Here is a 26,777-nt window from a genome sequence, read left to right as displayed (position 1 = left end):
AGAAGAAAGCCTTGCTACTGCAAGTTGTCTCCTGGTTTGTAGAGCCCATTTCCACACTGCTGAGGCAGCAGCAGGTCCTGAAAAGGGCGGTGTTACCACACAGACTCACCTCTCCAGACACCTGCCCTGAACTCTGCTCACCTGGAGCATTTCGTGTTCTCACCGTCACCCCGCTGCTCTGAAGCACTAAGAGAAGTGCAGGACCACACCTGAGGAAACCACACACTGCCCCCACGTCCAGCAGTTCCTGGGCAGTAAAAACCAGACGGCTCAGCAGCACCTGCTCTGCAGTGTGGTACCTGTTCCTGGCTGTCAGGACTCCTGTGCCCACGGCAGACCCGCAGCCAGTGTGAGCAGCCCCATGGGGGCACAGCTGCAGCTTCCTCAGCGAGGCAGTGCCAGCTGTGCCTGTGCCAGGCCAGGGACAGCCCTGGAGTGCACTGCAGAGGTAGGACAGCCTTTACACAGGGCACAGCTGCTCTCAAGTCCAGGTGCTGACGCCAGGGGAAGTGTCCCAAAGCAGCGTGTCCTGGGGAGCAGGACAGCCCAGCACTGCTGCTCACCCCCAGCCCTGGGGGCCCAGTGCCCTGCTGAAAATGAGTTCAGCTGCTCACCACCAGACGGGGCAGGAGCTGCAGAGGAGTGCCCAGACACTGCTGCCGGGTGCTGCTGTCGGAGGCAGCAGAGAGGGGCCGCCAGCCTCCTGTGCTGCTGCTGCGGCTGTGCTGTCCCTGTCAGCCCGCTGTGGGTGGGGACAAGGCTACACGTTGGTTTCCAGCCCCAGCAGGCGCCCCATGCGCTCCATGTTCTTGTCCAGGGTGGCCCTGCAGGTGATCTCCTTGGCACACTCGGAGGGGAACCAGCCCCTCTGGCCGTCCCGCAGGCGCTCCCCCTCGTACCAGCCTGCGGGAAGGGACAGTGCTGACACCCCTGCCTGCTGCCACTGAGGTCACCCAGCCACTGCCCATCACGTGCATCCCGCATCTGCCCTCACTGGGAATCCAGCACCACTTTAGGGGAGCTTTGGCAGATGGGCTTCATACAGCCAGACTCCAATAAAATACAGTATGTGCAAAGTACTGCACAGTTTCATCACCTTTTTTCTCATTCAAATATAGTTAAAAGTAATGCTACAGTGCCACTGTAATCTGAAGAGAGCAATGCAACACAAGGGACAGGAGCTCTGATTTCACAAGTAATTGAGCAACAGCAAGTTAGAATTTAGTCCCTCAGGTAGTGACAGTGTCCTGCAGCCCTAAGGCAGCACTTGGTGCTATCAGTGCAGGTGTGGGCAGGTTTGGGCAAGAATCCCTTTGATCTTGGGCTATTGGATGCTGTGGGAAACCTCAGCAGCCTGTGCCAGGGCTGCAGCAGGGAAGCCCAGGCCATGGCACCACAGAGCAAGGATGTTTCTCTTGGACAACCCTGGCACTCGCTGGAATGTCTGAGCTCCGTGGTTTTAGGCAAATTCAATTTCCTATTTGTGGACACCTCCCATGCCAAAGCTGGCCAGCAGCCACGTTCTACAGCTGGTTGTATCTGCTGCTTCCTTTAGAAACCTGAACCCAAATGCTGACGTTTCCCCTGGGCGCTGAACTTTTACTCACTGCAGCCCTGTGCTAATAGGAAACAAGTTTTTGTAGCTGGACCCCCCCGCAGAGGTGACAAACGTACAGACAGCAAAACCCTCACTCACCATCAGTGACTTTTTGATAAACCAAAACGACATCAGCCACTTGGAGGGAGAGCTCATCGGCCTGCTTGGCTGTGTACGTCCTGATGATCTCCACCTGGGCCAGCGCTGGGGAAGAGCCAGGCGCAGTTAAACACTCCCGCAGGGGCTCTGAGCACCCCAGCGTTCATTGAAAAGTGCCCATTTGACACTTCCCCCGCGGCTCAGGGCAGCTGCAGCCCCGGCCCCGCTGAGGGCAGAGCTGTCCCCGCACAGCCCCAGAGTCCCAGCAGCTGTGACTTACTGGTCCTGTCCGTGTGCTGCCCGTCGCTGTCCTGGCGCAGCGCCGTGATCCAGCGGGCTCTGTCGCTCCTGCAGAGCACAGCAGTGTCCCGATTCGTGCCCTGGACACTGGTCAGCACCGAGCCTGCCCGCCCAGCTGCCAGTGCCAGCATCCCTCCCCTCAGCACCCGGGAGCAGCCCGTGTACCCCACCTCGGTATGCTCTGCCTCCTCCACGGGGCAACACAAACTTCTCACCTAACACTGCGACTTTGGTCCTTGGCATCCGCACACCACAGGAGGTGGCAAAACAGGACCAAACTGTGCTGGAAACCTTTGTGTCAGAGAAAATGGCTCAGTTTGACCTGCACAAAACTATTCCAAAGGCAAACTCCACTCTCTGACCTGTCTGACCTTGGAAATTCCCTTCCCATCCTTCCCAAAGGATAAGACTATAAAAATAGGTAACTTCAAATACAGGAGTTCTTTTCAGACTCTTGCTCTGAGTGATGATCAGCTGGACTGCTATTTATACTGCAAACGGCACAGAGCAAATCAATAATAAGTCTACAGAACAAAATGTCTTTTCATAGAAAGCCCAGACAACTAAATATGTCCTGCATTTTCTCCCCAATAAAACTGCATTTCCAAACAAGTCTGAATCATCTCCTGCCTTCATAATGAGATCTTTAATAGAAAGCACTGATGATCTTCAGTTCCTTTCATGGTTATTCTAAACTTTGAAAGCCAACCTAAAACTATGGATTTTTCCAGGCAGGGACATGTCTGGAGCTTTCCCTTTCATGTGTGTGTCCCACTTCCAGCTTCCCCCAAACAAGTGAACCCTTTCAGTGCTGGGAGGGCGTGTGGAAGTTGATGGCACATGCACATCCCAGGGCAGGCACTGGCTGCTGCTGGTCTCTGAGGCAGGACACTGCTCAGGCTGCTCCTGCATGAACCTGCTCTGCTGCCCCATCACCATCACCGTGCCCTGCTCAGGGCCCAGAGCGCTCTGGCCGTGCCCGGGGACACTCCTGTGTCACACCCTGGGCCACATCCTGGTGCTGTGCCCGCCCAGCCCACGGCGACCCCCGGGACCCTGCGCAGGAACCTGACAGCTCTCTGCAGGCAGGGCACTCGAGGCCTCACCCAGCAGCTCAGGTTAATAAACCAGAGTAAGTCATAAAGAAATATTTACTGCTTCGGGCAGGGCGGAAGCAGCAGCCCGTGGAGACAAGCAGGTGAAGCAACCCCTCGAGTAACTGTACTCACTGAGTGTCTGCTCCCAGGAGCATCTCCACCCTGTCCCCGCCGTGGTTGCTGAGGAGCACGAGCCTGAAGAGGTGGGATGCAGAATTCCGTCCCGAGTGGAGCATCCCGGCCGTGTTCTTCCCGGGAGAGGGGCAGGGCTCCTCCCCGGCGCAGGGCAGCACCAGCAGCTGCTCCCGCAGGGCGTACTCGGTGACATTATAACTGTCCTCACTGCAGGGCACGGCCACCAGGGAGAAAACAGCGGTAAGGGTAGAGTCCCACTGGGTTTGTGCGGGAGCAGTCACATCTAACACCACTGTGAGGACAGTCCTGGCAGCGCCCCCAGCTCCACACGGGGCCCCGGTGACACACAGGGCCCTAGCTCAGCTCTCGGGTACACCCTCACAGTGTTCTGTCAAACAAACACCGGCATGGCTCTGGGCTCTCTCTGCAGAACAGCCCGAACGAGGGACTCAGAACGTGCCTCTAATGGAACCACTCCTGCTCACGTGCTCTGACCCTGGGAAAGGGTTGGCTGGGGCTTGGTTTTTTGAGAGAGGTGGGTCTGGGGGTTTTTTGGGTCAGTTTGGGGATTGGGGGAGTGCTTTTTGTTTGTATTTTAGTTTGAATAACTCCTTAACCAAGGGAAGAACTGGCAATGCCAACTGGGAGTGCTGCCATCACCACCTGGGAATCTCGTGTCTGAAAAAGAACTGTGTCTATGCATTTGTGCCATGAATAATAAAAGCATTTCTTATGAATTTATCAGATAGTCTGTACATGTGCACAGCTAATCACAACAGCATTTCTTACTAATTAATCAACAGATAAACCTCTGCAAATCCTTCCCCACTTCTCACTTCCATCCCACAAAACCACTGGATGAGTATTATGTCATTTTTAATGATCTTTTTTAAAAAAAATCACAGCAGGGGCTACAAGGACAACTGGCAGAAGAAACATTCCCAATAAACTAAAAGCTGGGAAGTGGGGAAAAGCAGATTTTATCCCTTTTCAAAGCCTCATGCACATCTCCCGTCCCCATGTCCCTCCTGTCAGCCCCGGGGAGCAGCCCTGTCACTGCCCAGCCCTTTGGCCCCTGAGCAGTGTCCCCATGTCCCTCCTGTCACTGCCCAGCATCTCCAGCAGGTCAGAGCCACTGGAGATGGCACAGGGACCGAGCAGTTCCAGCGCCAGGAGCTGGGGCAGGGCTGGGGCTGAGCTCTGGGTAAAGCCCCAAGGGCAGCCTCAGAAATGGCCATTTTTAGCACTCACTGAGGAGAGATGTCTTAGTGCAATGTTAAGAATCTTCTGAGATCCAACTGCTAAGGAAAACCACAAACATTCAACCCCAAGCAGCAGCAAACGTTTCTGTCCACTGCTGTGGTGCCATGGCAACACTGTGGGTGGGAGCTCCAGCACTGCCCAGGAGCTCTGGCACTTGGGCAGAGGGAGCTTCAGGCTCCGGGAACTGTGGGAAGCCTGGAGGGGACAGGACATCTGCGATATTTAAACCTTCCCAAAGTTCTGTCTTTGCAAGGCCATTAAGAATCAGCTTTTTAATTCATCTGACAATCTGGAATCTTAATTGTGTTTGCCAAAAGGAAATCTTGTTTAACAAGCAGTTACTTGTTATTGGTAACCCATGATAGAGGCTCAAATAACTGCTGAACTCATTCCACAGCCAGGATCATGTTAAAAGTCACTGTGCTTCAAGGACTGAACACAAAGGCAGTTTTATACTGGTGAAGCTCTTACCTCTTCTTCTTGGTGATGATGAGGACATCGTTGAAGAGGAAGAAGTACACCTGCTGCTTGGAGGTTCTTTTGGAAAAAAGTCCAGTGTCTTCTACATAGGCTGTTAATTCACCCCTCTTCAGCAGCCACCGTGAGGAGGAAACCAATGGAAATGGCTGCGAGGCAAGAAAATCACATGGCAATCCTTCCAAATTCGAGAAGTTTTTAAAAATAGACCACAGAGCATGATCCATTTGGGAAAAATGCTTGAATAAACTCAAAGCTCAGAGATGACCAACACAAAGAGGTTACCAAAGTTTAAGGGACCTCACCATTACTACAACACACAGGCAGCAGCTGCAAATACCTGGGAATCCCTCGGGCACCTGTCACCACTGCTCATGGAAACCAGGAATGAAGAGACCTGCCTGATCCCACTGGGGGTGGAGCAGAGCCCTCCCGAGGGCACAGAGCAGAGCCTGACTCCAGGAACGTGTGTGCAGGGCCAGGCCAGCTCCTGAAGCACTGGGGATGTGGGGGTGTCCTTGGCACCTCACAGAGGTGACATTCCCTGTGCCGTGTCACCCAGGAAAGGAGGCAGGGCTGTACAAACCTTCCTCACCCCGGGATGCAGGTACAGCCTCCTTCCTCCACACCTCTGCCCACGGCCCTGTGTGCTCACTGGGGCTCCCCCAGTGTCTGAGTCCCCTGTCAGCCTTCACTGAAAACGGCTGAGTAGGGATCCTACAGCTCCTCTCTTTATCCAGCCCATGTGGATGGAGCAGGAGCTCCCTTTCTGCCTGGGCGAGGAAAAACACCTGCAGCAGCTGCACCAAAGCCCCAGAGCATCTGAGCTGCCTGATGTGCACGCCTGTCTTTGTTAATCCAAGTTATTCCCCGCTGCAGGAGACACAGAGCCACGGGAGGACCCTTTGTTTCTCTGGGCCAGGGAGACCCAGGGAGACCTGGGACTGTCCTGGTCACACAGATCCCCCTGAGGCTGCCCGAACTACTGAACACAACTGTCTGTTTTCCCCTCATTAAAGCACCCTTCACATGCTTTTAAAAAACATTCCTTCGTGCAGTTTGTCAGCTGCCGTCCCCATTCTGCATGAGCTGGCTTTCTGTCCCCGTTACCTGCAGCCTGCCTGTACCTGCTGAGCCAAACCCAACCCCAGCACTGGGGCTGAGCCTCACTGCTGCCACAGCAAACACTGACTCCCCAAGCAAACCCCACCACCTCCCTCCTGCAAAGGATGCAAAATTTCAGAACAAAAACTGCTGAAACTTAATTAAAACTTTAATTCTACAGTTGAGCCATGTGCACAAGCAACACGAGATTTGAGTCACTTCCCTTGGGCTCCCATGAAGTTCTCCACAGTTACATCTAACAAAATAATAAACAAATCTCCAAAACTCTGTGAGGCTGGGCAAGAACAGAAATACTTTAACTAATTTATAATGGCTATAAAACAGAATTACAGTCCCATGATGATTAGTTTACAAGCAAAAAATAGTTTTAAAAGTTCTATTTGAGGATGAACAAAAATTTCTTCTAATCTGTACTCCAAATGAGTTCATCCCATTTTCCTAATTGACTCTCTTCCAAAGGCAGCTTGGTTTTACTTTAGTTTTTCCTTAATTGCCAAAAGAGCAAATCACGTGCACCATGTCCCTGCTGCAGAAAAGAGGCTCTGAGAAGTGGAAAGTGCATTTAACCAGAGCAGGCTGCAGGGCTGGGGCCTGGATGCACAAAGGGAAATGTCACACAAAAACACGGAAAGACAAAGTCCCCAAGCAGCTGCTGCTGCCACAGCAGCCAGGGACAAGGAGGGACACAGGGACAGAGAGGGAGGGACAGGGGTGGACATGGGAGGGACAGCCAGCACGCCCTGTCCCAGGGGAAGGTGAGGGGCTCCAGACCCTGAGGGACTCCTGGGATCTGAGTGGAACCACAGAGCAGCTCTGCCCTGACCCTGGGCTGGGCCTGCTGCAGACTTGAGTCTGTGACCACCCGTCAGGAAACGCTCCGGTGTCACTTGCCCAGAAGTGTTGTATTTATTGTTGCTATAAGCAAATATTATTACTTTCAGTTTTTAGACAAAGTTTGAGGATAAAAATATTTTAGACAAATTGAAAATGTCTTTTTGGAGGCAGCATTTGCCCCAAGCCTGATCCAGAGCCTTTCAAGAGCTGAGCTTTTAAAATCAAGAACCAACCTCCACTCACTGCATGCCTGATAATGAAACAATCTTCTCCCAAAAGAATCCTCATTGTGTAAAGGTATCAGACATCAAATAAACTGGATTGTAGCAGCACTGAATAGAAACAATAAATGTACTTGAAGAAAGTTCAATAAACCTCCTCTACCTATGACTGGGTCTGCTGTTGTTTCCTACAAAAGACTGACTGTACAGGAAGTTTTTAATAGAAACCTGTGATATCCCACCCTTAAGGGGAAGGACAAACACCCTGGATCCTTCCCTGGCCTGGAAGTGTTTTCCCAGGCACACTTTTCTCATCAGGTACAGCAGCAAATCTCAGCCTTGAGCAGCCTTTGGCCTCTCTCCTAATGCCAAAATCTTCACAGCAGCTTTATCTTTACAGTAACAAACACTCTTCACTCAATATTTATTCAAAATCCCTTGTGCTGTAACATCACCTTCTACCAAAATTAAAATACCTGACCAAAAGTTTAGATTTCTGTTGTGCCACAAGAGATCACCTCTCTGCAAGAATCACTGTGTGATGTGACCATGCTGGGGAAGTTCCAGTGTCCCTGTGGTCAGAGTGGGACCCCCGTCCTACCTTGATTTTGAATTCCAGCTGGGAGTTGATGGTGTACATCATCTCTGTCCTCTCCATCTTGCGGGCGCCCTCATTGCACAGACGCACGAGCTGCCAACGAGAGAGGGGCAGAGCTGAGCTGGGCTGTGGCTGAGGCCTCCAGCACAGAACCAGCACAGAACCCGGCCCCAGAACAGAACCCGGCCCAGAGCCCAGCCCAGAACACAGCCCAGCCTGCTGCTGCCTTGGAAGGCTCTGCTGGGCCACGGCCCCACGGCAGGGGCACAGCCACCTCAGCAGGCTGTCAGCAGGGCCACAGGCACCAGGGCTGTCCCCGCAGCCCCCAGATGCCCTCATCCCCCAGATCCCTCACCCCAGTGACCCCACGGGGCCCCCACAGTTTGTGATTCCCCAGGGGGAAGCAAGGCTCAGCCCAAGCCCTGGCTGAGCAGGGCCACTGCTCTGAGCCAAGCTGATGATCAGCTCCAAACACACCCCCTCCTCCCAGCTGGATTAGCTTTCCTCTCTGCTCCCACACACAAACCCAGGGCCACCACGGTTTCGTCCAGTTTGGGATCATCTCCCAAGTAGGAAGCAGCAATTCTACACAAACCCAGTCCCCAGTGCCCTTCCCTCAATACAACAACTACGCTTCGGTGCTCCTCCTGCCATGCATTATTTCTGCATGGAAAACTCCATTTTTCCCTGGAAGTACACAGGAATAACCTGAGAACATACCTTGCTGACTTCTTTCAGAGCCTGCTTGCAGTTCTCATATTTTGCTGAATCCTTGGGGGTTTTCTGGCAAATAGTCTGAAACAAAACATCTGTTACTTCAGGAGGACTAAGCAGCACAAATTACAACCCAGAGGAATTTCACATCTTAAATCCAGGAGCTGAATTGTGGCTGTGGACTGAGATAAAGAGGGAACACTCGGTCACAGTAAGGAATGCCTCCCTGGAAAGGTTTGGGAACAAAGTGATGCTTTGCACCTCTCAAGACAAGGTTTATACAACCATCTCCAAACAAAAGGCAAAACTGAAAGAGTGGCAAATAAAATGCTTGATTTGATTGTTTAGATTGTTTCTAAAGAGGGGAAGGAGGCATAGGAAAGAAAAACCCAAGAAGGGGAAGGCAGCACCAGTGACACACTGCAGGAACACTGGATTATTATTCTATTTTTTACCTAGAAATGTACTACAGAGAAGAGAGAATTCGGTGTCTGTGAATGAACTAACTGTCCAGGTGACCAAATTCATCAGTGCACAATTTAAAAATATACAGAACAAAATGATTAGTTCTGTTTCCGGCTCCTACCAGTGCTGGAATTTGAGCCTGATCACAATCTGCACTCCTGCTGTTGGTCCAGTTCCTCACTGAGTCCTGGCCCCTTAACTGAAACCCCCAAGTCCTGGTGTGAATTCTGCCTGACAAACACTCCCTGGCACTTCCATCACTCTCTCCGAGTCCCTGGTCACTGCTCAGGGAGGGACAGCTCAGTGCCCCTCACACCCCGCCAGTGTGCCACACTCACACCGTGCCACAGCTCCCTTGGGGATGGACTCCATCCCTCAGGTCCCCAAGAGCATTCCCTGCCAAAGGGCCCTCACCAACCCACACAACAGCAGGTTGTTTTTCAGCTGCAGGGCTCATTTCTATCCTAGCACCACACACAATTCCTGTGCTGGCCCTTTCTGAGTTAGGAACCATTCTGACCCTTTACTGTACGACTTTCCCATTAGAACATCCAAGTCTTTAAGTTGGGAATGGGGGAGCAGCAGGGCCCAGGCCCAGGCAGCACACAAATGCAGCAGGAAGCCACAGCCCTGCTGTAGGGGACAAGGCATGAGGAGGCTGGAGAGCACCAGGGCGGAATATGAGAGGGCGTTAACGGTGCAAGAACAAGCAGCAAGGGGAGGGAAGGAGATGCTCTCACATCCATCAGCAAGGGGAGCCGAGTGACCCTCTGCATGGGGAGGATGAGGAAGGAGATCATGGGCAAGTTGCGGCAATCCTCGTGGGACTCGATCCGGGACAGCACCTCCTTAAACGCCGGGTTTGTGGCTCTGGGAGGAGAGAGGATGGAAGAATTCAATGGTGTGTCTTACCAAACCACTGTGCAAGTTGCTAAATGTGAAATAAATCATTATTTTATAAAAAAGGAAGTGCAACTCGCAGGAGTCAGACCACCCCAGCCTTCAGCTTTACTCCCTCAGCCCCAGCACTGACATCAAACCTCAGGAGCTGCCACCCTGACTGTGAGGGCAGCGCCAGGAGTGGCACACGGGGCCACTGCCACTCTGTGACACTGAACTGATGGTGTGAGCAGTGGGCTGTGGCAGGAGGTCCCTGCAGCCCCCAGAGAGGTCCCAGTCCCTGCAGAGGACCCTGCAGCCCCCAGAGAGGTCCCAGTCCCTGCAGAGGACCCTGCAGCCCCCAGAGAGGTCCCAGTGCCAGAGGAAGGTGCCCATGGGGAGCAGCCCAGCCCCGGGCCGTGCCGTGCTCACAGCAGTCTCTGCAGGGTGCGCTGCTGATACACCTCGTTGGTGCAGTACTTCACGTAGGGGTCGAAGGTGGAGCCCGCGTGCCTCGCCACGATGTCACTGATGTCATCGATGAAAATGTTGTTCTGGTGCCTCGCCTCGAGTTCTTCAAAGAACCTGGGGGTTAAAATCAATTGCCCACTTTGCCACGCACATAGCAGCTTTCTGTCCCGGCATTCAGCTGGCACAGTCCCGGCACCGGTGGCCCGTGAGGCCAGCACCTGTGCCAGGTGAGGCCAGCCCTCCTCGGGGCACTGCTGGCCCCTGGCAGCTCAGGCTGCCACAGCCACTTCCCACTCCCCCACTGCCAAACAGCATCACTGAGCTGGTCAGACCAGAATTTCCAGAACTGGCCTTGGAAAAGAAATGAAACTACTTCAAACACACATGAACACATTTCCTCTTGCAATTAAAGGCAGCAGAGCAGCGAGGTGCTCGATGGAACACGAGTGTGAGTGGCTGCTGAGCCACGGGCAAAAGCCACATGGAGCAGGGCACGGTGCTCCACATCCTGCAGTCCTCCACTGGAACCAAACGGGGACTGTGAACACTGAACACGGGCACAGAGCCCCAAATCCTGAGCTGCCTCTTCCCCCAGGCACACTCGTCCTGGTGCCTGTGCCCTGTCCCACGTGTCAGTCCCTCGGCCACTGGAAGTCTCCCTGTGCTCTCTCACTCCCAGTGCTCCCAAAGCACCTCGATTTCCACGATGCTCGCTGGCAATCCCCCACAACCCAGCTCTGTGGTCACCCCTCACACATGAAAAGCTGTCCTGGCTGCAGCCTTTGTACATCAGCACTCACTGCAGGAATCCTCAACTCCCTGGAGCCAACAAGTTCGTATACTCAGTTCATATAGCACACAAAACACACAAAAAAAAGCACACAAAACATTAAGGAAATACTTAAAACACATGAGCTCACATTAAGCTCCAGTATTTTGAAAACTGATTTAATTTCAGCCCTTCATTCCATTTTTTCATCACTTCAAATCTGCCACCTTTTTTCACATGATGTTCTCCACAGTTTGGTTTGCAAACACACCTCAAAGATGTGGGAGGAGCAGAACAGGATGAACAGGAGCAGAACAGGGCTTAACTGAATCCAGGCACTCTCCAGGAGTGCTCAGAAGCAGCTGCTGCACTGAGGGGCTGCCAGGCCCTCACTGGGTCAGCCAGAGCCACGGCAGCCAAGTGGATTTTGGTCTGGTTTGGGGTTTTTGTGAAGTTCTGACACAGTAAGTGCAGATGGACTGGCTGACAGACCTGCAGGTGCTGAGCAGGATCTGTCACAGCCCTGTGCACAGAATTTGTCACATCCCTGTGCACAGAATTTGTCACAGCCCTGCCAGTGCTGAAGGCAGAGTCCTCCAGCACCATTTGCCCCCACACAGCCCCTTCCAAGGCACAACACACTGGGAGCTGTCACAGACTGGTCCTGCACTCTGGATTTGGGGTTTGGTGTCAGGAGCAGCCCCAAGGGGCACATAAATATTAAAATGCCATTGAAAAGAGGCTGTGAGTGTGGAGTCTGCAGTGTCTCAGGAGCCAGAGCACAGCCCCATCCCACACTGGATTTGTTTCTCTCTGCTCAGACATGTTTATGGCTGGGAGAACCTCCCCTGCTGCCAATTCCCTTTGCTCAGGAAATGAGGAAATCCAACATTTCCTGCTGTGTTATGGCACACTGACAAGGTGTTGGACCCTGCTGGGCCACAACTTCCACCTTCAGAATTTATCTGGTGCTTCATCAGTGACATCATCAGACAGTCTCTGTAAGAACAGTGAAGATCTGGGAGAGTAAAGACAAAGAAAAGACAAAAGGGAAACAGGGGCAAAGAAGAGCAGTATATCACAGTCCCATCTCCCAGTATGTCCCATGAGGAAATCCTGCATCAAAGTTGTAGCTTTCCACATCTAATCTGCTAATTATTAGATACAATCAATGAACCAGACACAGAATAAATCCTTTCCCTCACAGTTTCAGGACAGATTCTGCCATAAAGCTCAAGACTGAGGGATGGAATGAGTCCATTCAATTTAACCAACAAGGAACTTGCTGTGGTATCTGCAGCTTTTTTTCCTGAGTGTCAGAAGGATTTACTTCAAACATCTTTGTTAAATCCAGGACTTTTCTGGTTAAAGTTAGATCCATGTAAGAGAAAGTCAAACAGCATCATAGGAGAGAACTTGATTTCCCTCATCTTGCCCTGGCATTGTGGAAAGAACCATCCACTCTGCAACACTCCTGAAGCTGAGGGCCAAATTCAGAAATGCAGGTTTAGCCCCAGGGACAGAAACCACTGCAGTGGCACCAAGCAGAATTCAGTTTCTTCCCCCTAGAGACAGGGGCAGCAGAGTAACAACTGCCAGCTTCAGATAACTTCACTCAGAAATAACAGAGATTTCTGATTTACCTCTCCAAATCTGACCCTTCTCATCAGGAACAGAATCTGAACATCTGCAACGTTATTGTTATTTAAGGAAGGGGATTTAAAACAGTAAAAATAGGAAAAGAGTCCTATATCTGCAGAATTTTTATGCTGAATCAAAATCAGTTTTTACCACCGCAAAAAAAAAAAAAAAAAAAAAAAAAAAAAAAAAAAAAAAAAAAAAAAAAAAAAAAAAAGTCTGGAGAGAGGGTGATTAAAGTGCAGAAGTGAAATCAGTTTGTTTGGTGAGTTCCCACAGTCTCAGTAATGGACCCAACACACGGCTCCACACACAAATGTAACACCAAACTCTCCAAACTCACAGCCCATAAAACCCCTTGACTGGGCAATACCCAGGGAGCAGCTGCCCCTGCCCCTGTTTGCTCCCTCTGTGGCCACCTCTGGGCCAGCCCTGGCCCCAGGGCCTGTCCCACTGGGCAGCCACTGCCTCCACAGATATTTATAGTGCTCTGGCAGAAATCCAGGGCTGTGGAAAGCCACAGCAGCCCTGCCCAGAGCTCCTGCTCCACAGAGATTCCCCAGACAGCAGCAAGGTGCCCACAGCACCTGGCCAGAGGTGGCACCTGCAGGACAATAAATGTCCATTCAGGCAATAACTGCCCCAGGGACACTGGGACAAGGAAATGGGAACGTCTGGGGTAAGTCATGAGCCCATCCCAACCAGGGTGTTCACATTCTGTGACTGAGACACAGTTTAAAACCACACAGAATCTGCTCAAATGGTTTTGTTAGGATCATTCTCTGCTAATGCTGCTCTGGTATCACAAAAGCATTTGTCCTTTGCTGGCCTAATGGCAGAGAAGGCACAAATGTCAGAGCTTTCCTTTCTGCTGTGAACTCAGAGATTGGGCCCTGCAGCTGTAGCTATAGCTGAAGACACTTGCCCATTTCCCTGCGGCTCCCCTTTGCCCGGAGGGGCTCCTGGGGGCTGTGTCCCCCCTGCCCCTGATGTCTCACAGCACTCCTCACTCATCCCTGGCCCAGGGGCTCCCCAGCCCAGCCCAACAGCCCCTGATTGGGGCTGGAGCAGGGAGAGTCTGGCTTCCAGCACTCCTGACATCGCTGCAGGACCACCAGCTCCAGCCCCCTGAAAGCACCTTCCAGGAGGCTCCCATCACCACACACAGCCTGGGCTGCACAGATGATTCATCTGCACTCCCTCTGTCAGAGACACGCCAGGGAGCTCCCAAAAGCACAGACAGTGTCTGCTCTCTGCATTCTGCTTCCAACAAAGGCAGCTTTGTCCCCAGGAAGGGCCCTGTGAGCACTGCAGCCTCTCCTGCTGCCTGGGGACTCTCCATCAGACACCCTCCAAGTCAAAGTTCCTAGACAGAGGCTTTCAGCAGTTTTGACTAAAGGTTTTTCCAAAGTATTTTTATCAGCTCAGGCTCTTCAGCTCACCAAACTTCTGTCCAAGTAGCCAAAACCAGGGGTAATTACACTCATACTCAGGTTTTGTAGTAAGCAAAGGCTGCTTAAAACACAGCACAATGGGGCAGATGCTCCATTTTATAACAAAAGGGCGGATTTTGCTACTTTGAAACACCTTGAAAATGGAAAGCAACAGTTTGGAGATATCAAGCTGGTATCTGGTTTAAAATCACTTCCATTATTTACACAAATGACGCTGCTCAAAGGCAGCACCAAGTTTGGTCTTAGTTTAACAGTATTGCAAAACTTGGGAAAGAAATTATGTTTTCATTCAAGTTTAAAAAAGAGTTATGACTTCTGATTTTACCCCAAGTCATAAAAAGCCAAGTTCTCAAACCATGAGGCTTCACAGACAAGAAATAAGATTATAATTCTAGGCTAGTGTGGTATTTTTCCACTCTTTTTTTTCCTCTCCCTCCCACTTCCTTTGAGGACTATTAATCAAAAGGGATGTAAGAGTTCCCCTAAGAGTACTGCTCTCCCCATGCCCGTTGTCCTGCACTTCTACACCTCACACTTTGTCAGGGGTGCCTGTAAAAGGAACTTTTCCATGAAAATCCAGGCTGGGAATATCTGCCCTCCCCGACAGCAGTGCTGGCACTGGGGTGGCTCTGGGGCCACACGCCCAGCCTGACTGCAAGGGACAGAGAAAAGGGGAGTGGGAGGGAGAAGGGAAGGGGCCCCAACCAAACCCAAGTGTTCTCCTGCTCTGCAGCTCCTGAGCCGGGCTGGCACTTGGCACAGCAGCACAAGACGTTGCTGCTGCAGGAACTTTGGAAGACAAAAGTCAAACTGCTGCACGGCAGATGTCAAAATCCACAGACTTTGTGGTGTCTCAGAGAAAAAAAGCCAAGAAATGACTTTACCGTGACTGGGAACATGGAACTTCACAAGTTCCACCAAGGAAAACGAGAGGTTAATGCTAAAGAAGTCACAACTTTGCAATTTCTACAACGGGGACGAAAGAAGGGGGAACAAAATAAAATTCTTGTTCAGCCTTCAGCCCCCCTTCTGAAAGGAGGTCAGTATTTCTCTGTTCCACAGGTAAAGAGACCCACGTGAAGCTGCACAGAGCCACAGCTGAGAGCACCCAGAACCTTCAGAGGCCACGAGCATCCCTCAGCCACTGTGCTGACTTCAGACTGACAATCAGGGATAAGAGAAGCAACACAGACATTCGGATGCTTTAGTTATGTGGAACACATAATCCACCTGCTGCTGCGAATGCAGAACAAATTGCAAGGAAGCAAAGCCCATTCAGCATCTCCTTGAAGGAGTGTGAAGTACTCTGAGAGCACATACATATGCATGTCCCGGATTAAATTCCACCGCAGTAATCACCAGCCAGAACAAGGCTCCTGTGCATTCCCGTGCTGTCAGATGGGCCATTTCCTCCCTCTGGGCAGAGCTGTGGGGTCTGTCTGCCCTGCAGGCTGGGGCCGGTGGCCGAAGGAGCAGCAGGGACAGCCCTGGTGCTCGCAGGGGGACAGCCCCAGAGCACAGCCAGGACACAGCCCTGCAGGGCAAACTCCAGCCCGCACAGACCAGCCCAGGTAGGCACACTGGGCTCTGCCTGGGGCACTGCAAGGACCTGCTCAGCACACAGCTGGTTACAGCTGAAGGATGCTCTTTTCCACCCCGAGTCCCTCTGTGCTTCCCTTCCCACAGACACAGCCCCCAGGGCAGCGCTGCTCACACCCCGGGCACATCTCTGCCACTGGCACTTTCCACCTTCAAACCAGCAGGAGTTTGGGGAGAAATGGTTTCAAAATCACCACTACAATGGTTAACTCGGCTTCCAGAAAGGAACCTGCTGCTATGTTTAAGGATGTACAGTTCTGTCAGATACAGAAGTGCCAGGCTTACTTTTTGCTTGCTTCATAAACATCCGCGATGTTGGAGAAGAGGTGGTGGCTCTCTGTTTTGGTCATTGTGAGGCTCAGTTCCCTGGAATTTTTAAACATCCGGATCAGAATCTCCAGGCTCAGCAAATAGGAGTGCTCAGAAGATATCACCTCAAATATTGCCTACAAAGTGGAGGGGGAAAAGGAGAGACTTAATAGTGACTGGGCATTTCCCTTAAAAACAAAAAGCAAACGTTGAGCAGGGATGCAAAGCAAAGTTTTGGATGTAAGCTAGAGATTACGACTTAAATATTCATTCTACAACAGCTGCATCATTAATTAGAAATAAGTTATTTAATACTAAAAAAGGAGTCTTTTTTAAGAAGTCTACATGCAGAGTTCTCAATGCTACTGCAAACCAGGGGTTTGAGGACAACACCAGGTGTGAGCCCCAGAGCACAGGAGGAGGCTGCAGCTCCTCCAGGCTGGGATCAGAGCCACCAGCACAGGCAGGAATGGGGCACACACTGCTTCTGACAGCAAGGAAGGGAGAGACAATCACCTCAGCATGAGCCAAACACGTTCTGGAGAACAGAAGCCAGGGAAGGGGCCTGACACAGAGCCAGGGGCAGCACCTGCAGCCACACCAGGGTCAGTGTGAGCCCCAAGGACAGGGACACTCGCAGGGGCCAGTGGCACACACACACACTCAGGTAGTTCAGGCTTGCAAGGAAAGACCTACTGAAAGTAATTTTAGTTCAAATCAGTCCGTGACACATTTTCTTTAGCCTAAATATGCACACAGATCCATCTCACTAACAGATCCTGAAAGGTGGGATGTGTATGAAGACACGACATGGACATTAATCAAGGCAGAAGACAAATGTATTTTTCTGCAGTGACAATGTCTATAACTATAAAATAATCTAATAGGCTCTAAAAAGCAATTTAAGGACAGATAAAGAATAAAGGATAAAAGGCAATTTAAAAGAAATACAGTAAAAGCATGAATTGGTAATGTAACTACAGCTTAAAAATATTTATTTAGGCTCCCACTGAAAGAACTGGCCTCTAAAATTCAAATAAAAAACCCTGAGGCATGAAAATGCTTTTGGTAACATTAAAGACTTTACATTTAAAAGGCGTCCAAAGAACTTGTTCTTTTTGAAAGGAGGCAAGTATGGCTCCAGGAAACACAGATAAAGGCTCCTAAAGGATATGGCTGAAATAAATGCCTCATCCCAAAAGCTTCCCAGCAGGAGGCTGAGGTGTGTCCTGAAGAGGAGTGAAGATGCTGGGGCAGTGCCACGGCAGTGATGTGCCATGTGTGTGTGCCCTGGGGAAGGACACACCTGGGCAGGGGCTGCAGGGACACAGCCAGGTGACACCTCCCAGCCCTGCACAGAGCCCTGCGGCCAGCCAGGAGGGGACAGCACAGGAGGGGACACAGAGAGCAAGGGGCAAGGAAAGGGGGTGGAGGGGACACAGAGAGCAAGGGGCAAGGAAAGGGGACAGAGGGGACACAGAGAGCAAAGGGGGAAAAGGAAAAGTGGATGAAGAGGGACATGAGGAGCAAAGGGGGAAAAGGAAAGTAGATGAAAGGGACATAAGGAGCAAAGGGAAAAGGAAAGGGGGTGAAGGGGACATAAGGAGCAAAGAGGATGGAGGGGACACAAGGAGCAAAGGGAGAAAAGGAAAAGTGGATGAAGAGGGACACGAGGAGCAAAGGGGGAAGGAAAGGGGTGAAGGGGACATAAGGAGCAAAGGGGATGGAGGGGACACAAGGAGCAAAGGGAGAAAAGGAAAGTGGATGAAGAGGACACAAGGAGCAAAGGGGGAAAAAGGAAAGGGGGTGAAGGGGACACAAGGAGCAAAGGGGGCAGAGAGAGCAGACAAGCACCCAGTGCTGCTGGTGCCAGCCTGGAGCCCCTGCCCTGGGCACAGGGAGCAGCACACACGGTGCCCAGCACTGCCCACAGGGAATACAGCCCAGGGGCTCTGCAGAAGCTGCTCTCTGCTCCTCACTGCCACCCAAAGTCCTGGCCACCTCCCCTGTCTGTGAGCTGCGGGTTAGTGTCACCCCTTCCCCGGAGCTGCCAGGCTGGAGCTGGTGCAGGGAGCACCCCAGGAGCCCCTGGCACGGACACGGGCCCCTCAGCACACCCTGGGTCCATGTCTGCCCCCTGAGGAGAGGGGACACCTCACTGGAGGGCAGGAAGCCAAGCAATGAACCCTGATCAACAAGCAGAGTGCTGCCCCACGTGTGCAGGGAGCCCTGAGCACAGAGTACCTCCTGTCTTTTCCTTTCTTCCTGGCTGATGGCTTCTGACAGTCCATTCTTCTTCACCTAAAAAGCAAATCCATTGGTATTTTAATGCCTTTTGTGGGAAAACGTGATTAAGAAGAGATACAGAGCACCAAACCCAGAAAGCCAAGCAGCAAGGAGGGCCTGGCCCTAGAGGAGCTCTGAACACAGGGCCAGGATCAGGAGGAGCACCAGGGCCAGGGAAAGGGCCACAGCACCACACACGTGGAAGGTTCTGCTCTCTCCACAGGCACATCACAGACACAAGACCTCACACCCTTTTGTGTCAGTCTTCTCCAAAAGCTCCTAACGTGCTACCATCAACAGCTTTCTCTTCTTGCTCCACCTGCTCCCTGGAATTTTACAGGATATATTATTCCTCGTTTCATTCCTGCACAGCAGCCCCACAATGCTGGAATAAAGAGGTGCCACGCTCTGGTCTGCACACCAAAGTACAGATCACAGGTAAATGCCTATGAAAGTAACACCAACATTCCACTGTCCTTTGGAACACGTGTCCCAGATTCCCACAGCACCGCAAGCACACACTTCTGGACGCTGAGCAAGAAATAATTAGATGTCTTTCTACTAAACAATTGGAGTACATTTTAATCAGCAGCCTGAAAGCTTCAGAGCATTCCTGAGGAAGAGCAACGGCACTGAAAGGTGCAGTGTCACTTTTTTCTGGATGCAGTGGCAGAGTTTTCCAAGAACACACCAACACAGGAAATACAGATTTCACTCTGCCTGTGAACACTGCCAGAGTCCAGGAGGTCCATGGGGAATGCTGAATTCACACCCCACACTGCGGCTGTGTTCTGTGGTCACTGCTGTCACACACGGGTGTGTCCCACACAGGAATTCATGGGACATGAACTCACGGGCCAAGGGCCCAGCCTCACACTCCCCATCAACAGCAACACTCCCAAAAGACAGAGGCACAGAGACTGCTTTGGCCTTTTCTGTCAAAGAAAATTCAACACCCAATTCTGACGTGTCCAAAATGTTTAAGCTGAAATAACCTAAAAAATGTCACACGTGTGATACTAAGCAAACAAAAACTTCATTGGAGCTAAGAACTTGAGCAGAAGGAATGGAAGAGGCCAAACATCACTGCTGTCATCACACTGGACTGGCTTTTCCCCAGCAATGACTGATTCAGCCACGGAGGCGAGAAGCAAAGGAGGACAGGGCAACTCTGGTTAGGGACAGAGTTCAAAACAGGGAGGTGCTGAAGGGCAGGAGCCCTGAGAAATCTATTACGTGGTGGCACCACACCCAAAGTGACCATAAGCTCTTTGCTACAGGGAGAGAAAGAGGAGCCAGTGCTGACAGCAGCCCTGACAGCCCCAGACAGTGACACCAGGGGCTGGGCTGGCACCACGGAGGGGAGACAGCCCTGGACAGTGACCCTGGACAGTGACAGTGACCCTGGGCAGTGACAGTGACCCTGGGCAGTGACCCTGGACACTGACCCCAGGAGGAGGCAGCCCTGGTGGACACTGACCCTGGACAGTGACCCTGGACATGGACAGTGACCCTGGGAGGAGGCAGCCCTGGTGGACACTGACCCTGGGAGTGGACAGTGACCCTGGACATGGACAGTGACAGTGACCATAGACACTGACCATGGACAGTGACCCTGGGAGGAGGCAGCCCTGCACAGTGACCCTGGACAGTGACAGTGACCCTGGACAGTGACAGTGACCCCGGGAGGAGGCAGCCCTGGTGGACACTGACCCTGGGAGTGGCTCCATAAATCACTGACAGCAGCTGATTTTTATATGAATGAGAAACCAATCAGAACCAAGATCAACACGTGTGAATACACTTCAGAAGGCAGAAACACCCTTCTTTATTACTGCAATCATAAAGAATTTGACAGCTCCATACCTGAAGGGCACCACCCCTCAACCCCAGGTGGCTGGAGCTGCAGCAGCCCAGGGGAATGCCCTGCAGGGAGAGGGGATCCCTGTGCCTCTGGCCTGCCTTTCCCTGCACAGGCACTGCTAACAAACACCAGAGCCACTCTCCTCCTGCCCCAGCATACGCTGAGACCCAGCACTGACATTTTCCAGCTGACTTCCTGCGACAGCTCCAGACTCGCTTCGTAACTTTTAATGCACATTGACAGCATGTCATTTTTCCAGAGTTATAAACACAGTCACTGCAAGTCTCAGATTCCCAGATTTTGTTTTCTCCATGCCCCACCTTTTCCCATATACTCCCCACTTCCAATTTTGTCAATCAAACACAGACAGTGCACAAGTTTCTGCCTGAGGAGCAGTAAAGAATAAGATGGTTTCTGTAAGTGAAGCACAGCACAGAACAGTTCTCCTCCTGAGATGGGCTTCATGCTATTTTTGTCTCAAAGCAAATTAGTGTTTTGAAATTATCATTATTATTACTAAATAGCATTCCTTCCAAAATACCTCAGCTGTTGAACATTTAACTACTAGTTTGCCCAGAAGGCAGAAAGAACCAAATTGACTTCATTGTAAACACTTTTTTTTTTGCAACATGAAGCCAATGAACTATTTTTTAAGTATTTGATTGTTGGAAAAAGAAAATAAAAGCACATCCTTTCAAAACCACATTGTCTTGCCTTCCTTATAATTACTGAATCAAAGAGATTCATCTTTCAGTCCTTATAACTGCAAAAGGTCATCAGCATCTCTAAGACAGCTCTGCTAATCAGACCATCTCACCAGCCTTTGGGGATCTCCTTGAGGCTTAATCCCTCATTTACTGGGGTATACAGAGCTGAGGGTCAAATACTCCAGGTGATCTGGTCATGGCACCTCTCCAATGCCAGAGATGAGCACCTACAACATTCTACAGGTTACAAACAATCCCAAATCTTCATTTTAGGGACATCCCTCCAGAAGGCACATGAACGATCAAAGAATAGCCATGTAAACACCAAATTTTTATGGTTCCTTCAGTCCCCAAATGCAGGATCAATCAGCTGCTATCAGCAATTGGTCAGGTTATTGCAGGGAGGGCAGAGGGACTGCAGCCCCGATGAGAACTGCTGAATTCACTTGGTTTGATGAAGCTGCTCTGCCAAAGCCCTGCAGACACCTCCCAGCCTGTGCAAGGGACAGCACAGCACCACCAGCTCCCCTTCCCAAAAGGCTTTCCATTAAACAGCTGCACTCCAGTCAGCTTCAGAGCTGCTGTGCAGTGATTTAGAACAACTCAGCAGCAACTTGTTTGTAACTAACTGAAGCCTTTCTTTAGTGTAATTCACCCTTTTCGTGAACTCACACAACCCTTTTTTAATCCATCAGTAAAGTTGTGTCTTTGCCAAACGCGGGGCTCTAAAGTGAACTTGGGTTCGTTGTTTTTTATGTGGAACAAAGACCAGTAACTGACTGGGATTTCCATGTTGTTCTTATGAGATGAAAAAGATGATGACAAATTTCAGCCAAGAACTCCAGCAGTGAGTGAGGGAAGACTCTGCTCCAGCCCACCCAGAGATCCTGTCCCTCCTGTCTCTGGCCATACAAGGATCACAACTCACCACAGAGAGCTGGCTCCATGTCGACCTCAGGGGCTTATAGGGAAAAACAACCTTGTCATCCAGCTTCTGCTCCTGGGGCTCAGACTCTTCATCAGAATCTATGTCCAGAGCTTTTTCCTTATAGTTCTGATATAATACAGCATTTTCTGTGAAATGACAACTGTATGTCAGTCATTGGTAGAAAGTTAGTTTAGCTGCTCTCATAAAAATTTAAAGTAACGTTTAAACTGTGAAAGAAACCAAAGTGACACTGTGCTGCTCACACTCCAGGAGACAAAGATAGCAACTGATTTGGGCTGGACAATGGTGCAGTACAGTGACAATGGATCACTGTACCCAAAGATCCTCCCAGACCGAATTAAAGAACAGATGTGGCCTTTGTCAAGAAAAAAAAAAATAGCAAACAATTTTTTCTTCCTTGGTTTGCTGTACCCAGTTCTGTAATTAAGCAGCAGTTAGAAAATGAGATTGTGTGTCAGTGGAGCAGTCACTGCTCTGCAGGTCTCACTATTATCACGTCCAGGAAAAGCACCAACCCTTCTGTAAACCCTAAATACTGTCTTCACATTTGTCTCACAATTCCAGAGATCTGAGGTCAGATCTATTCCCACCACGAAGTGAAAAGCCTGTCTGAGTAAGCCTGAGACCTATGAACCTTAAGAGCAGACAGACTCATCGTGTGTTTGAGCTGTGCCATCATTAGTTCAGCACTATCAGTGCAAAGGAACACAGGTGGAGCACTGCTGCTGCCAACCAGCCTTCCTGGCCACACACCCCTGGCAACAGCAGGGAGCCAGGACACAAACCCAGCACACAAAAACCCGCAGAGGAACGAGGCCATTAAGCAGGTGGGCTCTGAAAGGTACTTCTAGGCTTTGGGAGCAGCTCCTGGGGAAGGCATTACAGAGAAAGTTATTGCATTGTAGAGAAAGTTCTTAGCTGGGATCATCCAAGACAGAAAGGAGCCACTGGAAGAGAATCTAAAAAACATCATCAGGAGATAGTGTGAGAAAAGATAAAGAGTAGGAAAGGGGATGATGCAAAGAGAACACAGTGGGAAGCTCTGAAAACAGAAACAAGAGGAAGGGAACACAGCAGCTGAGATGACCTCAAAGAGGCATTAGGCAGAGAAAAGCCAAGAGAGTAGCAGTTGTTATAACAGAACTTCTGTGGACTCATCAAAGATGTTCTTTTTCGGAATATTGGGAAAAGCAGCAAACTTGGCAAAACCCAGAATTAAAGAGTAGCACAAAAACACAGCTCCACAGGCTGTTGTTCTGACATTTAAATTTGAAGCCTAGGTAGCAAGAAAAGAAGATGTTGACAGGGTGCAAGGGTTCAGCCCAGCAGCCTGAGCTGAGGAGAAGGCAGAAGCAGCTGTGTGAACCCCCAGGCCACAGCGAGGACTCAGGGGTGTGCTGCAGGGACGGCCCCAAACCCACCAGGGATCAAATGTCCTGCTCCTGGGCAGAGCCCCAGGGAGGAGCCCAGGATGGAACTGTCAGGGCTGAGGCAAACACAGCCAACAGCTCACTTTCTGGAGGGACGGGAGCTTAAGTGGAAAAGAAGCCCTTGACACACCTCTTTATCTGCCACTTCGTAGTCTTTAAAATGTCCCTAAGGTACGTCTAGTGACAAAATGATAGTCCCACATCTCAGTGACACTGCTGAAAAACAAGGTCCTGAGTCTTTGACTCCATACAAAGGAAGTGCACAAAAGGATCCTGAGGTTCATTTCCCTTGGGAGTTATTAACAAGTCAGCACAGAACAGGGCTCACCTTCCCCATCGAACGTCCCTTGTCCTTTCAGCATCTTCTGCAGTCAATTTTAAGAGAAAAGAGAGAGATGTTAGGAGGAGGAGAATGCAAAGTAATCACAGTAACAAGAATGTCTGTTTTATTCAAGACTTGGCCCCAATCTGTAAACCTGGGATGTAGGACAGGAGTGCAGTAAACACAACTGTGTCACCAGAGAAAGTGAAAAGCTGCTCTAGTTTCATTTCTCTCACGCCTTGTTTAGATGTATTTTCCCTGTGTCTCAAAAGCACACCGCTCTGGCTTGAGAGGGTTCAGTGAACCTACAGCTCATCCCTCTGTCCCAGGGCTCTCTGTGGAGGCACAGCACCGAGGCTGCCCTTGCACTCTGCAAACAAAACCACCCTGAGCACTTTGTGAGGAGCCTCCCGAGAGCACAACAAGCCTCTGAAATGAAACAGCTGTTCTGGGGCTCCCAGTCCAGGGCCCAAGAGCCTATTTAATAAAACACGACTTGCAGAGAACTCTAAGGACAGTGTCATGTCCTCCTATCTTAAACACAACTCACTGTTTGAAGTCTACTACCAAACCACCCCACGCTCTCAGCTGTTGACGATTTCATCAATTCCTATTTCACCACCTGCACTGTTTGCACAGAAGCAGCCACTACCATAAATTGGCTGAAATTTCAAATTGGCTGAAAACTGCCATAAAGCTGATAATTACTTTAAAAGCTACAGCATCACCTCTTGACCTGGTGGACTTTATTACACAGAAAGCTATAAATACATTTCATACAGTAACAAGTTATATTTAAAACAAGGAAATACAATATTACACTATGGTCTCTATAATTTAATACAGTAACATTCAATGCGAGTCTTCTACGGGATTCTAAGGGATTACAACCAAGACTTAAAAACAGGCATGCTGCTTTTACTTTCAGGCACTAAAATTAGAAAACCTGAAGTGATTTCTATCAGTTTAAAAATTACTCTGTGATTTTCAAAAATACTTTAAAAGTTATGTCTCAGATAGAAGAGTGAGGGAGGAAGTTCATTTTTCTGTCTCTATTCTAGCCTGCAGACTTTATTAAGACAATGTCCCTTTTTTTTTCCCTGTTTACTCCTTTCTGGGACACAGGTTTTAAGCCCGTGGTTCGGTTGTCAAAGCTGGAGAATCCGGCAGGAAAGGCAAACAGGAGGCAGCCAGAAAAAAGCTCTGAACCACCTGGATTTTGAAGAGAGCCTGCCATCTCAAACACCCCACCTGTAAAACCGCACTTTTAAAGCTCACGGTAACTACGAAAAGTTTTGTGTTAGCGAAGAAACAAACTGAAAACTCCCGGCATTCATAGAAAACGCACGATCAGCAAGGCGCGCTCCCACGGGGCCAACGCCTTCCCCCATCGGGACACCTTACCTTTATCCTCCCCAGGCTCGAGAACCTCTCTTTATCTTCAACCACCGCTTTCAGGATGGGCTGGGACATTCTGTTTTTCTTGCCGCAGTCGGCGGAGCCGTCCAGCTCCACGCCGCTGACCACGGCGCGGCGGTAGGACGTGGAGCGCAGCCCCCGGCGCAGCGCTCCCGGGCCGCCCTCGGGCTCGTCCTCGGCCTCGCTGCCCGGGCCCGGCCGGGGGCTCTCCACCAGGCTGCGCGCCCTCAGGCCCCGCTCGTGGCCGCGGCCCCCGGGCCGGCTCTCGGCCAGGCTGCGGGGGATCAGCTGCTGCGAGCCCACCCTGCGCGCCGCGGGGCTCTCCGTGCTCAGCAGCGCCGGGGCTCCGCCGGCCGTGCTGCTCACCGGGGATCCCTCCGGCACCTCCGGGGCTCCGCCGCTCACCGGGGATCCCTCCGGCACCTCCGGGGCTCCGCCGGCTCTGCCAATGCCCGGGGATCCCGCCGGGGCTCCGCCGGCCGTGCTCCTCATCGGGGATCCCTCCGGCACCTCCGGGGCTCCGCCGGTCGTGCTGCTCACCGGGGCTCCCGCCGGGGCTCCGCCGCTCATCGGCGATCTCTCCGGGGCTCCGCCGGTCCTGCTCCTCATCGGGGATCCCTCCGGGGCTCCGCCGGCCGTGCCGCTCACTGGGGATCCCTCCAGGGCTCCGCCGGCTCTGCCAATGCCCGAGGATCCCTCCGGGGCTCCGCCGCTCACCGGGGATCTCTCCGGGGCTCCGCCGGCCGTGCCGCTCCTCGGGGGTCCCCCCAGCACCTCCGGGGGCTCGGCAGTCCGTGGGCACGGTGCGGGCTGAGCGGGGGCCGCGAAGACGATCCGCTGGTGCTGCGCGGTGAGCGCGGGCAGCCCCGCAGCCCTGGCAGGCCGGCCCCGGCCGCTGCCCGGCGGGGAGACGGTGCCGGTGGCGGTGGAACCGACGGGGCCGTGCGGAGGCAGGGCGGGCAGCCGGGAGCGCCGCTCCGGGGCCAGCGCGGGGGAGCGCGGCGGCCGCACGGTGCCGTTGGACACGGAGCCCACGGCGGGGCCGCCGGTGCCCGCGGGCCGCGGCACGGAGAAGGCGCACCTGTCCTCCACGGGGAAGTCGGTGACGAGCACGCCGCTGGGGCTCTGGTACGACCGCGGCCGCGGCTTGCTCCAGGCGAGGGGCTGCGGCCGGGGGCTCGCCGGGCTCCTCCAGCGCGGCGCGGCGGGGCCCGCCGGGGGCTGCCCGTCCATCGCCGCCCGCCCGGCGCCGCTCCAGGGAGGCGGGAGCGGAGCGCGGCTCGGCCGCCGCCACAGCCCCGCCGGGCGCGGGGCCAGCGCGGGCAGGGCCGGGGAGGGCTGGGCAGGGCCGGGGAGGGCCGGGCTCGGCCGCCCGCTCGCACCGCCCGCCCCCGGGGCCGCTCCCGCCCCACCTGCGGCCCGGCTGGGGGCGGGCGGAGCGGCGCTTCCGCCGGCGGCACGGCCCGGCCCGGTACGGAATGGCACGGCACGGCACAGCCCCTGTCCCTGTCCCTGTCCCTGTCCCTGCCCCGGCCGGCCGCCCCGCTCCAGCCCTGTGTGCGCAGGTAGCGGGGCCGCGCTGTGCCCGCGGGCCGGGCTCTGCGCAGGGCGGGCGGTGGCTCCGGCCCCGCGGCTCCCGGCAGCGCTGGCAGGGCCTCACAGGTGTCCTGCCGGGGAAGGGGCTGGTGCACTGTCCGCTTGGCGCACGGCCGAGCCGGCAGTGCCATTCCCCGTGTCCCGGCAGTGCCACCGGCGG

General features: G+C 52.4%; 1 protein-coding gene across 1 annotated transcript; it reads right to left on the bottom strand.

Moving 5' to 3' along the window:
* Window positions 1-734: 734 nt before the first annotated feature.
* Window positions 735-26,269, bottom strand: ARHGEF26 (Rho guanine nucleotide exchange factor 26). The gene is made up of 15 exons (XM_066325651.1): window positions 25,774-26,269; window positions 25,007-25,461; window positions 23,609-23,645; window positions 21,830-21,975; window positions 18,289-18,345; window positions 16,021-16,181; window positions 10,237-10,389; window positions 9,666-9,795; window positions 8,467-8,541; window positions 7,750-7,839; window positions 4,963-5,117; window positions 3,226-3,435; window positions 1,977-2,044; window positions 1,697-1,801; window positions 735-903 (listed from the first exon to the last, which is right to left on the bottom strand). Exons 1-15 carry the CDS (start codon window positions 26,252-26,254, stop codon window positions 761-763), a joined length of 2,466 nt encoding a protein of 821 aa, XP_066181748.1. The 5' UTR covers window positions 26,255-26,269; the 3' UTR covers window positions 735-760.
* Between the last annotated feature and the right edge of the window lie 508 nt (window positions 26,270-26,777).

Source organism: Sylvia atricapilla, chromosome 10 (genome assembly GCF_009819655.1).
Source record: "Sylvia atricapilla isolate bSylAtr1 chromosome 10, bSylAtr1.pri, whole genome shotgun sequence".
Classification (NCBI taxonomy): domain Eukaryota; kingdom Metazoa; phylum Chordata; class Aves; order Passeriformes; family Sylviidae; genus Sylvia; species Sylvia atricapilla.
The sequence above is the reverse complement of the archived record's forward strand: the minus strand, read 5'-3'. Positions and strand labels throughout refer to the sequence as shown.

Bases quoted from the DNA above. Each gene is read 5' to 3' on its own strand.
- ARHGEF26 (XM_066325651.1), bottom strand. From the start codon at position 26,254: ATGGACGGGCAGCCCCCGGCGGGCCCCGCCGCGCCGCGCTGGAGGAGC. The intron at 23,646-25,006 runs GTAAGGTGTCCC...AATTGACTGCAG, and splicing joins CGAGCCTGGGGAGGATAAAG to AAGATGCTGAAAGGACAAGG. The intron at 904-1,696 runs GTGAGTGAGGGT...CCCTTCCCGCAG, and splicing joins TTATCAAAAAGTCACTGATG to GCTGGTACGAGGGGGAGCGC.